The following is a 16,346-nucleotide window of genomic DNA, read 5'->3' as shown; positions in this document are numbered from 1 at the left end:
AGCTACTCTTAGTCATTCTAATTATTATATAATATAACAAGTACAGTTTTAATCCATTCTTTAACTGTAAATTATTTAACAAAACTTGAATCAATTATTTTTTTAAAAAATTGGAAGAAATTTTTCGATAAATATGTAATATCAAGGGACCTCCCCCCAAATGATCTTGACTTTGACATATGTTGTCAAGGTCTCGACTCCGAGTAACATCCAAGAGATTTTAGCCGTCGCTAATTGTTTATTAAAATGTTATTAACAATTATATTGTACGATAAGAACAAGTATTTAATCCAATAATCTGAACTTTATTGAATATGAATTTTATACTAACTGTATATTTAAGTATTTAAGTAAATGTGTGGACAGGGAAGGGGGTTTTGCTTCTTTTTCCTAAAAACTGATCAACTTATGTAAAATTGTAAAATTGTAAAAACATAGACCTCGTTTCGCACTGAAAGCAGGGAATAATGGGGGTGGATCTTGCTTCGCTTGGGGAATCGCAAACCTATATGAAATTGTAAGTACCCTATATAATTCTCTCCCTATATAATTTTACATGGGTTTGCAGCTTTCCACACAAAGCAAGATCCATCCTCATCATCCCCTGCTTTCAGTGCAAAACGAGGTCTATGTTTTTACAATTTCACATAGGTTTGCAACTTTCCACGCAAAGCAAAATCCACTTCTACCATCTCTTACTTTCAATGTGAAACAAAGTCTATGTTCTTACAATTTCACATGGATTGGTCAGTTTTTCAATTTTTAAAGGGTAGAGGTGCAGGAGAAAGAGATGGAATTCCTTTTCCCGTCTCCGCATTTACTTAAATACTTAAATATACAATTAATATTAAATTTATGTTCAATGAAGTTCAGATTATCGCATTTAATACTTGTTCTTACAATATAATTGTTAATAACTTTAATTAACAATGAGCGACATCTAAAACCTTTTGGATGTTACTTAGGGTCATAAACTTTGACAACAGATGTCATGATGTCAAGATCAAGATCATTGGGGGAGTCCCCTAATATGCATATGTATTTTACCAAATAAGCATATTTTTCTTTTGTCAACTTTTCGAAAAAGCAATTTCTATTGTATAAAAGCATACAAAAACATTTTGTATACTATATGTACACACACACACACACACGCGCGCGCGCACACACATAACTAGTATTATATATATGATAATATAATTATGAATATATAGTATTATAAATATTATATAAATATATTATTATAAAAGTAATTTTACTTATCAACAGCAACAACCATTAGCTCTCAAAATACAATTTTGTGCATTCATGTTCACCTGTCTCTGCCAAGTGTTTATATGTTGCTGGCCTGCTAATAATCTTCTGGATACAGTACGTATTAATATTTATATTTTACAAAACTATTGTACACAAATAATTATTAATAAATATAATATAAATATAATTTCTGCTATGCTTGATGTGTCTACGCATTTGAAACAACTTGTATTTCTTTTATAGTCTCTATTAATTAGAAATAAAAATGATCTATAGATATATCAAAGATAGAAATGATCTATTTTTAGAAGAAAATAGTTTAAAAAAAGATTGTGTTTTAAAAGTAATATTATATCATTAGCATGATTTTATTACATGTAGAGGCGCGATTCCAAGATTAAAGATGCTTTATTTATATATCAATTCTAGTTATTTTGCATATAAAATATATTAAAATAAATTCAAAAATTAATAATACAAAATATTTTCAAATTTATTTTAATATATTATGACAAAATTTTGCGCGATGTTTTTGACTTTGATTTAAAATTTTTTAGATTTTAAAATAATAAGTTTTTTTAAGAGCATTATATTTTAAGAGCATTCGATTCTCAAAATAGCTATTTTTGAAAGTTTGGATGAAGCCTAAATGTTTTAGCAATATTATATATATGTATAATGACAACATATAGTATAAGAGATTTTACTAATAAATATTTTTTTTAACAGAGTTCAAACGTCGCCTTAGCGGCTTATGAATCGTTATGGTATTCTCACAATGTATACATGCAGAAGAATTTACTTCCTATTTTGTTACGATGCCAGAAACCAGTTGCCGTTTCCGTCGCCTGCATTATACCAATTTTATCCTTAAATTACTTTGGTTCGGTAAGAAGAGACTTTTGGTGAAATTTTTTCATTATCAAAGTTATCGCGCGTTATGGAAAAAATTAATGTTTTTTGATGATATATTTATATAATAATTGCATTATTTATATATTTTATAATATATTTAATATATTTAATATATTTAATATAATATTTAATATATTAATATTTTATATATTTAATAATATATTATGTGTATAAAAACTACATAATACTGATCACTGCACGCGTGCGAGCGCACACACACAGACACACACACATAAAGCATATACAAAATATAGATATACATATACAGGGTGTTAAAAAAGTGGCGGATACGCTGTATAGGGGTGAATTCCTGAGGTTATTTGGAGACGATTTTTCCTCAGTGAAAATGTCGAGGCACCAATAATTTTCGAGTTATAAGTAATTGAAAATAAAGGGCTTTTCGTAAACTAAGTATTGTGGAATTAAAATATTAACAAAACTACATTCTTCAATTAATTTCAAGTCGACTTTAATTTAATAGAATTTTAATTTAAGGCTTAGTTACCAAGATATATGATGGCAAAAATTGGGAGCTTGCAAAAAATGATGACTTCTCTCGATGACATTTTCGTTGAGGAAAAATCGTCTCCAAATAACCTCAGGAATTCACCCCTATACAGCGTATCGCCACTTTTTTAACACCCGATATATATACCTAAAAGATTTTATTTGTTTTATTTTTATTTTATATAATTTTATTTTAATACATCAATAAAAAATATATATATTAAAAAATATACATATAATATATTTTAATATATACATATATTTTACATATATATTTTATACATTAATATATACATATATATTGTTATATGTTTTAGTTTATTTCAACGGCTTTTTCTTATTTCACGACTTTACGAATGCTACTCGAAGAAGATGAAGCGGACGAAATTTAATTATAAAATAAAACATTACAAGTCTACCACCAGATTACAGAATATCAATATTTCATACGACATATTAAAAGCACTATATTTAATTACGTTTATGATGTTTACGATAATATTTTTTATGTTACATAACAATGTAGACAAAGAATTATGTCGTATGTACAATTTTATTAAATGTTGCAAATATCATATATTAAAGGTATTTTAAACATGCGTGTGTACATGTTCTATTTGTAGTCTAATTTCTTAAAATTAATATTTTATGCTGAAATGCAAACATTTTTATACCTTTAACGTACAAACGAAACAGCAAAGCTTATATTATACTGCTTAATTATATCTATGTATGAGATTGTCGCCACTTCTAATTTTCATCAAATTTTATTTGGTTGATATACAATAATCATATATTCGGTATATCCAACTAAGAAAAAATAAAAAATATAAGAACTAATAATTAGAATCTAGCACCAAAAAATTAAGATTGATGAAGAATGAAGAGTAGAATAAATTACCTGTCTCAAAAAAACTCATTTAATAAAACTTATGAAAAAAATTATATTGAATAAACTTACCGCGCACACATTCAATAAAATTTCTTTCTTATTTTCATATCAACATAATTCAATATCTCAGCTTATAATACAAGATACTCCATCAAATACTCAAATGATACTGAAAAAATTGCTATATAATACCACAAATTGCCATTTCAAGCTCTATCGAATTAATTATTCTCTGCCACCTTTTAGTTCCCAGACAATATGCAGAGGTGAAAAAAAACCATATATCTTAAGACTACCGTATATTTTGCTCAATTGATGTTTTATATCTCACTCACAATCGATAGAATAGCAAATACATCAATTAAGTTCGTTACAACGCAATGAATATTTTTCTTATTTATACCAGAAATAATTGCTTCAATTATGTATCGACCTTAGTCTTTCCATTTCTCGTAAGTCTTTCCATTTCTCGTATATTTTATAAAAATGTTATTAAAACGGTGTATCGTATGTATGTGAAAAAAAAATTATAAGCCGATATAGCTTACTTAATAAGAAAACTTTGCCGTGTACAATTCTGACATTTCGTCACACGTTCTTGAATATCGTTGTTCGACAACACGAGAAATAAATTTACATTAAACATTTGCGATATACTCGTGTGTTTGTAGCTGATGTACATGAGTACGCGGTCTCTCTCTCTCTCTCTCTCTCTCTCTCTCATGCAGAAAAAAATAACACTAAAAAAAACAATTGCTATTATGAAGTTAAGTTTATTTATTATATGGTTTTGGCCGCTTCCGCAAGATACAAGTAAACGTAAAGTATTATGCATGAAGTTGTATCAATATGTCTCTTTATTAGTGACTATAGCCTCAATAGCATCAATGGCATATGCCATTATAAATAATCAAAATGATCTCGAGCTTGTTATAAAATCGTTATTGGGTTTGTTCCCTTGCAGTCATATTGTCTGGAATATTCTGTGTCGCATAGCTATTTATCAACGTCTACAAGTAATTAATACGGATATTATTTTTTGAAAATAAAACGCTTATTCTTTTCATGTATCCTTAGAAAAACTGTGAAATAACATAATCAATTGCAGTACGTCACTTTCAAGATGGAAAATTTTTGTGCGCTGATCAAACCTCACGAAGAAGCGATTGTTCAACAAAACTACATTGATAAATGTGCCAACTTCTATGGCTTTTGTATAACATCATTCTATATGAGTCTTTCCGCCCTTTTTCTAGGACCTTTCTTGCTAGATGAACCGCTTCCGGCGCCCGCTGATTTTCCATTCGACGCATCTCCGAATAATAGTCCATTGTTATGGGCTATTACATATATGCACCAAATTGTGGTTGGTCTGCAAATAGCTGCACATTTGTGTATAAACGCTTTCATGGCCCTTTTGCTATGGTTGACATCAGCGAAATTTAAATTGTTAATTGAGGATTTACGGACAATTACAAACATTTATGATTTCATGAAGTGTATAGAGAAGCATCAACAATTACTCGAGTATATATAATATCGTTATTTCTTTAAAACAATTTGCTGAAAATACTAAACAAAAAGTTTTATTACTAATCTTTAAATGTTTTAAGAAACTAACAATAAGTATATCATGTGTGATGATAAAATTATATAACGCAATTTTAGGTACGCAAATAAAGTAACTCTTACAATTCGTCCTTTCGCATTGGGAACTGTATTTTTCAGTACTGTATCTTTAATAGTAGTCGGCCTTATTTTTATTACAGTAAATACATTTTATAAAGTTATTGACATTCCATGCATCTTTTGACTTATCTTTATATTTTATATTATTTAAAAATTGTCAAGCGTCATAGCATTGTCATGTTATATTTATTAGATTAAATAATAGCTTAACCATGTTTTTGTAAATAATATTCGAGTTAAAATCTGAAGTTTTGTTATATATATAATATGTATATTTTTTAAACACTTCTTTTTAAACATATATTAAGCCTGCTTTTTGATAAGCACAGTGAATAATGTTTTATTGTCTTGTATTATTAAAATCGTGCCATCAAAATTTTTTTCTATAATACTGTATCATGTTTCTTTAAATAGGGAGTTTCATTAACATTAAAAATGCAGTGCGTTTTTTTAGCAGTCAGTGCATTATTAGAAGTGTTTATGTATGCGTGGCCAGCGGAATACTTGATTCACATAGTGAGTTAATTTCTGATAAGTAATGACATTACATTATTTGTATAATGTTCTTCTGAACGTCTCTTTTAGAGTAATAATATCGGACAAATAGCTTTTGAAACAAATTGGTATGATGAATCCGAAGATTTTCGAAAAAATGTACTGACGATAATACTAAGAAGCCAGAAACCAATACTTGTTGTATTGCCTTGTGGCTTGCCTTCGTTATCTTTACAGTATTACGCATCGGTAAGATAACAATTTTGATTCTTAGAATTCTTCAATAATCTACATCTATCATCTAATCATCATATAATTATTGAAGACTATCACTTAAAGTAATTTTCTTACTTAAAATAATGTTCTATACAAAGAAAGAAAAGAAGAAAATAAAAACAAATTATGTTATAATAAAATAAAAGAATAATTAAATTAACTATTTAACGCTTATATATGGTAATAATTATTAATACTAAAAAAATTAGAAATAGAAAATTATTAATATACATATATCTGTATAGCGCTCATTTCTGTTTTAATCATACATATGTAAATAAGAAATAAGTATATAAAACACACACACATGCACATAATAACTTATTACAAAAAATATACATATATATTTTTAATATGTTAATATGTAAATGTTCCAGTATCTTTCAAGTATATTTTCCTACTTCACTACAATGCGAATAATGTTCAAAGAGCAAGAAGATAGAGCACGAGCAGAATAGCATATTTTATTAAAATTTTAATGAAAAAAAATTTTTCTGTATTATAGTATTAAATAATTCTTAGTGAAGCAAAAAGAAAAAGAGAGAAGTTTGATTTTATTTAGATTATATTAAATTTAATTTATAAGCTACTAGGGGATAATCCTTCATATTGTAAAATACAAAATTGTAAAATATATGTACAAAATATCGAAAAATTTCATTTTAAAATATATTTAAAAACAATTCGGAAATGATTACTTTAATATTAAAAATGATCAAAATTTTTATTTTTTAACAATAGAGTTTTATCTCTAAAAATTTATAATTATAAAATTTTATTATATTAAATTATTAATTATTAAATTAAAATATTATAAATTATAATTAAGATAATTATTGGACAATTGTAATAATGATGTTAATTACCATACTTCGCCTTCGCCTAATTACTAATGTTAAACAAAAAAAAATTAGCGCATGTAATGTCAATATTAAAAGTGTCTAATAATGACTACTGCCACAGTTAAGAGAAAAAGAAAGATTAGAAACAATAGTACAATAAAATATGAACAACACTCTTTCTTTTGAACGAGCCAAGGCTACGAGCTAAAGCTACCAATCACGAAGTGGATCAGAGAGAGGGATATCACCTATACATATATCTGATGTAAGTAGAAGTTACTAAATTATAACAGTCAACATTTGTTCACGACCGTAGAACCGTCGTTGTTTATTAATATTAGTGTTTCTCATTTGTCGGAAAAAGTGTGTGATTTTCAAATAGTGCAAAATTTCTTCTCCTTTTCTTTCATTTTTCTAAATATCTTTCTCCTCAATGTTTCCGACTTTTATTCATATTCGAGCAATTTTCCCATTAATCAAGTATCTTGACAATTTATTTGCATATACACAACTGAAGATATTGTATATATAAAGTATTGTATATTTAAACATAATACTTTATCGTGCAATTAATTAATATTAAAAGTTAATTTTATCAATTTTATATTATTATTGTTTGTATCGTATTATGCATAATTACTATAAGGGGTATATATTTTAATAAGTTAATAAGTTAATTTTTTAGTCATATAATTATTAAGCATAATTATTACTACAACATTAAATATATGACTGTATTGTTCTTTCCGCGCACGCACGTACGCTAATTTCAAATTAATAAAAATTGTTTAATGAATTATGCCGAATACATATTGATATTTGACACAATATTAGTCTAATTTTGACATTCATTGTCAGCTGATACTCATCTCGAAAAAAGAATTTTTTTATCGCAAAACATCTTTTTATTCTATTTATGCATTGATAAAAAATTAATTAAAATTTAATTGGTTAAGGCATAATATAGTTTATTGAATATAACTATTTGTAATGTGGTATCATTGAATAGTTTGAGCTTGTGCAAAATCTCTAATATGTATCTATCTAGAATCTGAGATAAGAATATCTTCGCCAAAATGGTTACGAACAATTCGAAGGTAAATACAAAAAAAAACAATTGCATATAATATTTTCTTTTTAATTATATTTAAATAAAAAGCCACTGTCAATGCAATATGAGACATAAAGCGTAAGCTTATTACACAAAATAAAAGTATCGCAATTCTTTAAAGTCATCAAACTCAACTATTATTTTCAGAATTTTATCATGGAAAATAACGTTTACAAAGAAAAAATATCGCTTTATATGAATAACTACATATAAGAGTCTCGGAGAGATGGTATGGATCAAAATTAAAAGTCATGGAGATAAAATCGCACATGTAAGTCAAGATTTAACAAATTGTAAATTAAATAAGAATAAAATTTTTTTATAAAAATATTTTTTTTTCTACAATTAATACTTATTAAAATATATGTATATAATGATGAGAATGGAAAATACTTTACTAGCAAAGTAAATTAGGAATAGAAATAATGGAAATAGTAAACTTTACTAGCAATTTTCTGCTCTTCTATTAATGTGATTATAAGTTAAACAACGCGCGTAAATATCTCCTACTCTTATAAACATTTGAATGCATATATAAAATGAATATGTATGTATACATATAAAGACAATTTTATATTACTGTTTTTTCCACATTAAATACAGAAACTAAATATAGAATTAAAAGGAGAAAATATTATTAGAAGAATTATTAAAACATGATTGCTATACTATTGTTGTATTTTATAGAAGTATAATATTATTATTGTTGTATTTTTTATATAGATTACCACATAAAGCAGAGCTGGAAGCTGCAGTAGTAGCGGTACCTCATTTAACAGACGATGAGCATCCTGTTGCTTATGTCACTACAAAATTATTATTTTGTTCCAAATATAAGAAAAATTCACGAGACGATAATAATTTTATAGATTAAAAATTAAGCAATTTTGAAAATGTGCTGTTTTCCTTTAAAAAATTTAGACTAAAACTTTTAATAGAAATCCATTATCAAGATTTTTTTGGACTGTTTAATCAAAAAACTTCTGTTTTCTTTTTTTATAATAAATTGATAATGACAGATAACATGCAAGTTATTTTAAGCATTAAACACATATGCAATATATGTATATCAAAACATTTACTTTTATAGATAATTTTTAATACAAAATCTAAAATATTTTATATACATTTTATATACATTTTATATACATTTTATATACAGAGTGCCCCGTAAAGACCGAATTAACGCTTAAAGGTAGATTCCTGGGATCATTTGGAGACGATTTTTTCTCAGCGAAAATGTCGAGGCAGCAATCATTTTCAAATTATAAGCGATTGAAAATAAAGGGTTTTTCACAAACTAAGCCTTGTGGAAATAAAATATTAACAAAACCACAATTAATTTCAAGTAGAGTTTACTTTAATAGAATTTTTATTTAAGGCTTATTGTTAGTTACAAAGATACATAATAATGACAAAAATTGGGAACATGCAAAAAATGATGGCCTCCCTCGACATTTTCGCTGAGGAAAAATTGTCTCCAAATGATCTCAGGAATCTGCTATTAACAGGTGTATCACTAATTCTGGGACACCCTGTATATAATTATATATATATGATTATATATAATCCCTTTCTATAAAAAGAATGTTAACTGAGCGAATTCGAGGGTTAGCAGTTTGAAGGTTTGTCCAAAATAAAATTAAATTAAATAATAATATATGTTTCAAATAAAATATGTTATAATACTTTAAATTCGATTAATATTTTTGACAGTTATCAGCTGATTTCTTTCAAAAAAATTAATCGAGAATAAAGTATTATAACATATTATTTACAACATATTACTATTTTAATTTTTATAACATAAATAATATGTTATAATATCTTATCTTTGATTAATATTTTTTTACAGGAATCAGCTGATAACTGTAAAACATATTAATTTTAATTTTAATTTTTATAACATAATATTATTTTCAAATGTAATTAGCAAATTAACGCTTTAATAAGTTTATTTCTGTCAAAAAATATTACTAAAGCGTTAATTTGCTAATTAAATTTCAAAGTAATAATATGTTATAAAAATTAAAATAGTAATATGTTGTAAATAATATGTTATAATACTTTATCCTTGATTAATATTGTTTGACAGAAATCAGCTGATAACTGTCAAAAATATTAACCAAGTTTAAAGTAGCTAATTTCTATCAAAAAAATATTAATAAATCTTTTCGTCAATAAAATCGTAATTAGTCTCGATGTTGTGATTATCTCAATTATTAAAAGATTCTTATAGAAAATTCTATTTTTTTGTTCGCACTTTCCGGTTTAGATTTAAATACTAAATTTTTATGCATTGCATAATTAATTAATATATGTATATATTTTCTTTATGCTTTGATTGCAATGCATGGCTAAAAATATGTGAATTAATTATGCAATGCATAAAAATTTATTATTTAAATCTTTAACAGAGAACAAAACAAAATAGAATTTTCTACAAAAATCTTTCGATCAGAATATCTGCGCGCATCTATTAGATTCGCGCGTCTGTACATACACATCCACCACGCTGCACGTCTCGCGCGAGACTGACCGCAAGACTCTGAGCAGTAGTGTCGCCAAGCGCACTCCATGCGTCCATCACGCTGCGCGTTTCTCGCGGGACTGATCGATCGTCAGTCTCGCAATCGAAGAATCAGTCTCGCGCGAGACGCGCAGCGTGGTGGACGTATGGGGTGTTTGGTGATACCGTTGCTCAAAGTCTCGCGGCCAGTCTTGCGCGAGACATGCAGCATGGTGGATGTGTACAGACACGTGAATCTAATAGAAGCGCGCAGATATTTTGATCGAAAGCTTCTAGTAGAAAATCCAATTTTTTTGTTCTTTGTTAAAGATTTAAATAATAAATTTTTATGCATTGCATAATTAATTCACATATTTTTATGCATGCATTGCAATCAACGCAAAAAAAAATATATTATATTAATTAATTATGCAATGCAATGTTGTTCTAGTATTTCAAAAAAAGGCACGAGAATTCATTGCTTATTTTTTTCAATAGTACATTGTTTGAAGATTATTATTATACCATACAAATACGAGCGTACACATTTTTTATTTAATACACATAATATAAGTCTACGCCGTATATATACTCGGCGGCTACAAAGTATCGATTTTTAATATTCTATATAAAGCCAAAAATTCATCGTTTGTTTTTTTCGATAGTATATTGTTTGCTGATAATTTCTATACCATACAGATTCGAGCGTACATATTTTTTCATTTAATACACATAATATAAGTCTGGGTTTTATAAAGTCCGCTGCTATAAAATATTGATTTCTATATTCTAAAGACAGCCAAAAATTCATCGCTTGTTATATTTTAATAGTACATTGCTTGCACCTTATTTTTACACCAAACAGATACAAAACTACAAATTCTTTTATTTAATATACATAATATAAGTACGCGGTGTACAAGGTTCGCGGCTACAAAGCATCGATTTGTAATATTCGAAATAGAGCCAAAATTCACCGTTTATATATTTCGATGGTATATTGTATAAAACATGAAAATTATTTGCAAACAATATACTATTTAAAGAAACAAGCTAATTTTTGGCTCTTTTTAGAATATTAAAAATCGAAACCTTATAGCAGCGGACTCCATACAACGCAGAATTATATTATGTGTATTAAACGAAAAAATATGTACGCTCGAACCTATTATATAATACCAATAATTAAAGATATAGAATTAATGATACTCTGTGTCACAACGTGTCCTTGTTAGAAAGCACGTATATTTATGCATATATATACATATATATATATATATATATATATATATATTATATATATATATAAATCAAACTTAAAAATAATATGGAGGAAAAAATATGCAAAGTCCCGAAAGAAATGTACCGAAATTCTAAAAATGGAATAATGTCCTGAAAATTTAAAATCCCGAAATTGAGGACATGAAACATTGTCTTGAGAAGTCATAAAATCGAAATTTAAAACATGAGACAATGTCTCGAATAGTCGTAATACCGAAATTTAAGAAGTGAGAAAAAATCCCGAAATTATACACAATTGTAAATTAAATAATAAAATTTATTTAACATTATAAATTCAAATATAAGAAATCAATTTATTAAATAATCTTTTTATGATTAATAATATTTATATATATATATATGTATATATATATATATATACACACAATTATACAATATATAATTTATGTAATATATCTATATATAATATTATTATTAAAATGATTATTATTATATATAAATTAAAATTATTTTATTATATTAAATATTAATTTAAATAAATATTAACTAGATAATATAATTTAATTAATATAATAACTAATATAATTAATTTAAATTGCTAATTAGACACAAATTTATATTTATTGGCGGATGGATTTTATATCCATGTGCTTTTGCTTCCTTAAACATGACTACGAGGGAATCCACAACCTCCTCTCCAGTAGGGATAATCTGATCAGGGGGCAGCAAGTATCCGTAATGATCGCGATCACGCAATTCATAGACATAAGTGATATTTTTACCATAAGCAGCCTTAATATAATCCACACTAGTTCCGGTGACCCTATCTAAAAACAAATGTAACTCTTTAAAAAACAAGATTTTGAATTGTAATTAAAATTGCAAACTCAAAAAAATGCGATAATACAAATTAACTCTACAATTACAATAATTTTAAAGAAAAAAAACTTTAAATGTAATAGATTATTTAAGATAATTATAAAATCTGCTTTAACATGTATAATAGCTGAACAAGAGTTGAAAATGCTTCTATTACAGATTGTTTCTGCAATATTTCCAGTCTGATATTCTGTTCCATATCTCTTCTTAAGAGCTGCAATTGTTTTCAAACCGATGGCATGCTAAAATTATAAAACTTAAATAAATCATATTTGAAAATAAATTGGCTAAGTTCTTAACGTTAAATAAGTCAATATAAAATGTCATTAGCAAAACATATACACACACACATACACGATTATTTCAGTGCCGACAATGATACGATTAAATGATTAATTTAAAATATTTAATCCAAGAATAGATACGGATTTGAATTGCGAAATAATCGGAATAATAACAAATAAATTTATATAATCAATAAGTCTACAAAAAGAATATTGTTTCTGATACAAAATTAATCAATTTAGTATTTAGTTTATTAAAGAATAATTTGTATTTTTAGTAACAAAGGCAATAATGAAAATGATGATAATGCATGTATACATATGTATAATATAGGTAATAATAAATATTTTATAAGAGTTACAGAGAAATATGTATTATTATTTAAAATTATTATTTAAAATTATTATTTAAAATTTTTTTAAAAACTTTTATTGTGTGTAGTAACAAAATTTCTTACTAATTCCTCATAATTGTCAAGATGATTTTTTGTATGTCCGTAGGGAAATAACAATAACTGCGCATGAGAGTGAAATGCGATATATGCATAGAACTTGTTGGAAATGGTCTTGATATATTCAGACATACTTTTCGTTTCTATTTCGGAAAATGGTGCACTTCCCGCATAACCATTGGAGCATGGATTCTTTGGAAGATTAAAATCTACAGTTAAGAATTATCAAATTAAAATTAACTTTAACATTAATATACATTATTATAAGACAACATTAATATAGGACTAAGTTTTAATTTCTTTCAAAAAAATTTTTTTTTAAGTTTGTGATGAATAATCTTTACTGTTGATGATATTTTATTCTAATGATTTTCTATTCACAGAATACTCACAATTCCATCTATAACCCCAGTTTCTGTTAAGATCTACACCAACGCAAAAGGAACCGCTTGGTTTACGATTCTTTCTCCACATTCGATTCTGGAAACGATTGAATAATCTTTACTTGTATGGATGTTTTCCATTTAAATTAAATAAGTCCCATATAATATTACGAAATATACTAATCTATTATATTTTTAAATAATATATTATTATTTATAATTAATATTAATATTTACTGTAGTGTGGGTGTAAACGTATCCGTCAGGATTAAATACAGGAAAAATATACCAATCATGGCTCTCTGCCATGGTTCTAATGTCCTCATTCTTGCTGGTCAGCACTTGATGTAAAATATACATGACAGTCGCCGGCGAGATCCACTCCTTGGCGTGAATTCCACCTTCGATAAAGATTCCAGGATTATTAGCCATGAATGACACCTTGACACCTTTGATGTAGCGTCTCTCATAGGTTTTACCACCTATAATAATCTGTACATTGTCTGGATACCGCTCAGCCAAATCATTCAAATTCTTATAGATTTCATCTAGAGTGTGATAACTGTTAAAATCAAAAGACGTCGATCGATTCACAGGCATCGTCTGATCGATAAACTCTTGAACGTTTTCGATGTTAATCTGATAAGATACACCAATTTGGATCATTATTTCTTTGAACTGCGGCAATTTATGCGGAGCTACCATAAGATTTACTGTTCTATTCAGGTTTGGTACATTCCAGAAAGTAAACTGTAAATGACATATTTAATTTTACCATTTCACTAAATTAAAATTTAATTTTAGTCTATTGAAAAAATTTTTAGCCGCTTATTCTTTAATTTTATTTTTATACTTTTACAAACTTTTCGTGAATAAAAAATTAGTTTATATAATTGTAAAATTTTCATCTTATAAGTCTTAGCGAAATGAATTTGTGCTTGATATAATTTTTGTGTGATATAATTTCTTCTTAAAAAAAAAGAAGAAATTGCGGACTGTATGAAAAATCTACTTACTCCATCATGAATTTGAGCTATTTGATAAAGTTGTTTCATCTGTTCTTTTGTAGACGGCACAATACTGAAAACTTTGTAATTTTCGAAAGTAGCTTTCTGAGCGATAGCCAAGCTCACGATTATATTTAATGCAATCATGCTCCGCATTATGACTCTGTACAAACATTTTCCCATAACATTAAAGCACAAAATTAATTTTTATTAATTTTTATTTGTCAAATTACAATTATCAAGAAATAATTTTTTGGAGTATATGTATATGTAAAGTTATGTATTTTAGTAGTACACAACTTAATCATTGATGGTGTTGTTTGGTTAAAAACTTAATTCTCATGGTTTAATTTAAAAATCAACTCTTTTAAGAAAATTGCATTTACTATATTTAGAGATTGAATGCAAATGATACACAATCTGATAGCAACAGATATGTCAGCAGATGTATATTTAAATTAATATAAAAGTTATGCTGTTGGATCAAAGAAATGATCATTGAAATCTACTTGTCTATCAGATTAATTTCAAATAAAAGATATTCTTGTATACTTATAATTGTATTCTTATAGTTGTATGTAATTATAATACATATAAGAGCGATCGAAGATGCAGAACATGCGTTAAAATAATTTTACAAGAGTTAGCGAATTAAAACACTCGTTTATATATATATATATATATATATATATATATATATATAAACGAGTGTTTTAATTCGCTAACTCTTGTAAAATTATTTTAACGCATGTTCTGCATCTTCGATCGCTCTTATATGTATTTATATATAATATATATATATAATAATATGAAAATAAAAAACAACATATAATTCTTTAAAGAACGCAAGTTAAAAATCTTTATTAAATGCAAAATCATGATTATACCTTCTCATTGCAAAACCAGTTTGTCACGTCAGGAATAATTGATATAGAAAGACAAAATTAATCCATGAATATTATAGAACAGAAACGACGATAATTATTAAATCATACATTATCAACAAATTTACAACATACATTTTCAAAAAATATTTTACTTGAAAATCGACATTTCAAACAATCGAATTCAAATTGGCCAACAAATGTATAAACAGAACAATTAAGAAGCACGTCTGACACTGAAATACGAATAATGTTTATATAACTATAAAGTTTTGTTTGCGTTTAAAGTCTAATGTTTATGTGTGTGTACATGTATGCATGACTAACTTGTTTTAAAATATTTCTAAATTTGCAAAATAAATATTGCCAATGTTTTTCGGTTAATTAAAATAATAAATTAAGAAAAAAACAATATAAATATTATGTTTGTTTTCAATCAACAACTATTATCTTTGTTCGTTTTCGTGCGGTTATATTTATATTTATATTTTCGCGGAAGTATATATAAACTATACTATCTTCATCTATCGATGCACTCTTATCATATACACGCTTATCGCGAATGATTTGTAAATTATTTATCATACGATCGACAAGGTCAGTTTTAATCACGTCGCTTGTAATCAAGGAAATTGATTTGAATGAATAAAAGACTGATATAAAATGCTAAATAAATTATATTAAATTGTTTAACCTTATATAAAATGTATATCTAAAAATAA

At 26.3% G+C, this 16,346-nt stretch overlaps 3 protein-coding genes across 3 annotated transcripts in view; 2 read left to right on the top strand and 1 right to left on the bottom strand.

Moving 5' to 3' along the window:
• Positions 1-3,188, top strand: part of LOC145932937 (uncharacterized) — a 23,938-nt gene extending 20,750 nt beyond the window's left edge. Inside the window, exons 21-23 of the mRNA XM_083032164.1 lie at positions 1,270-1,371; positions 1,987-2,145; positions 2,997-3,188. Of these exons, the coding sequence (XP_082888290.1) occupies positions 1,270-1,371; positions 1,987-2,145; positions 2,997-3,071 (336 nt within the window). The 3' untranslated portion in view covers positions 3,072-3,188. The remainder of the gene's footprint in view (positions 1-1,269; positions 1,372-1,986; positions 2,146-2,996) is intronic.
• Positions 3,189-4,293: 1,105 nt separating this feature from the next.
• Positions 4,294-6,489, top strand: LOC145932936 (odorant receptor 13a-like). Its single transcript, XM_083032163.1, has 6 exons — positions 4,294-4,587; positions 4,680-5,098; positions 5,240-5,339; positions 5,675-5,776; positions 5,846-6,004; positions 6,409-6,489. The coding sequence occupies exons 1-6, from the start codon at positions 4,294-4,296 to the stop codon at positions 6,487-6,489; spliced, it is 1,155 nt and encodes a 384-aa protein (XP_082888289.1).
• A 5,831-nt stretch (positions 6,490-12,320) lies between these two features.
• On the bottom strand, positions 12,321-14,896 carry LOC145932935 (zinc carboxypeptidase-like). Its single transcript, XM_083032162.1, has 6 exons — positions 14,750-14,896; positions 13,971-14,483; positions 13,743-13,830; positions 13,357-13,559; positions 12,772-12,856; positions 12,321-12,562 (listed from the first exon to the last, which is right to left on the bottom strand). Exons 1-6 carry the CDS (start codon positions 14,894-14,896, stop codon positions 12,321-12,323), a joined length of 1,278 nt encoding a protein of 425 aa, XP_082888288.1.
• Between the last annotated feature and the right edge of the window lie 1,450 nt (positions 14,897-16,346).

Source organism: Prenolepis imparis, unplaced genomic scaffold (assembly GCF_030444845.1).
Source record: "Prenolepis imparis isolate NDT839.2.m4 unplaced genomic scaffold, iyPreImpa1.0 SCAF_2, whole genome shotgun sequence".
In the NCBI taxonomy this organism is placed as follows: Eukaryota; Metazoa; Arthropoda; class Insecta; order Hymenoptera; family Formicidae; genus Prenolepis; species Prenolepis imparis.
Note: the sequence above shows the minus strand (reverse complement) of the source record. Positions and strands in the feature narration are given on the sequence as shown.

Coding starts and splice junctions, on each gene's coding strand:
- LOC145932935 (XM_083032162.1), bottom strand. CDS start 14,896: ATGCGGAGCATGATTGCATTAAATATAATCGTGAGCTTGGCTATCGCT. Junction 14,484..14,749: donor TAGCTCAAATTCATGATGGA/GTAAGTAGATTT, acceptor TGTCATTTACAG/TTTACTTTCTGGAATGTACC. Junction 13,560..13,742: donor CTGGGGTTATAGATGGAATT/GTGAGTATTCTG, acceptor TCTTAACTGTAG/ATTTTAATCTTCCAAAGAAT.
- LOC145932936 (XM_083032163.1), top strand. CDS start 4,294: ATGCAGAAAAAAATAACACTAAAAAAAACAATTGCTATTATGAAGTTA. Junction 5,099..5,239: donor AAGCATCAACAATTACTCGA/GTATATATAATA, acceptor ACGCAATTTTAG/GTACGCAAATAAAGTAACTC. Junction 6,005..6,408: donor CTTTACAGTATTACGCATCG/GTAAGATAACAA, acceptor TAAATGTTCCAG/TATCTTTCAAGTATATTTTC.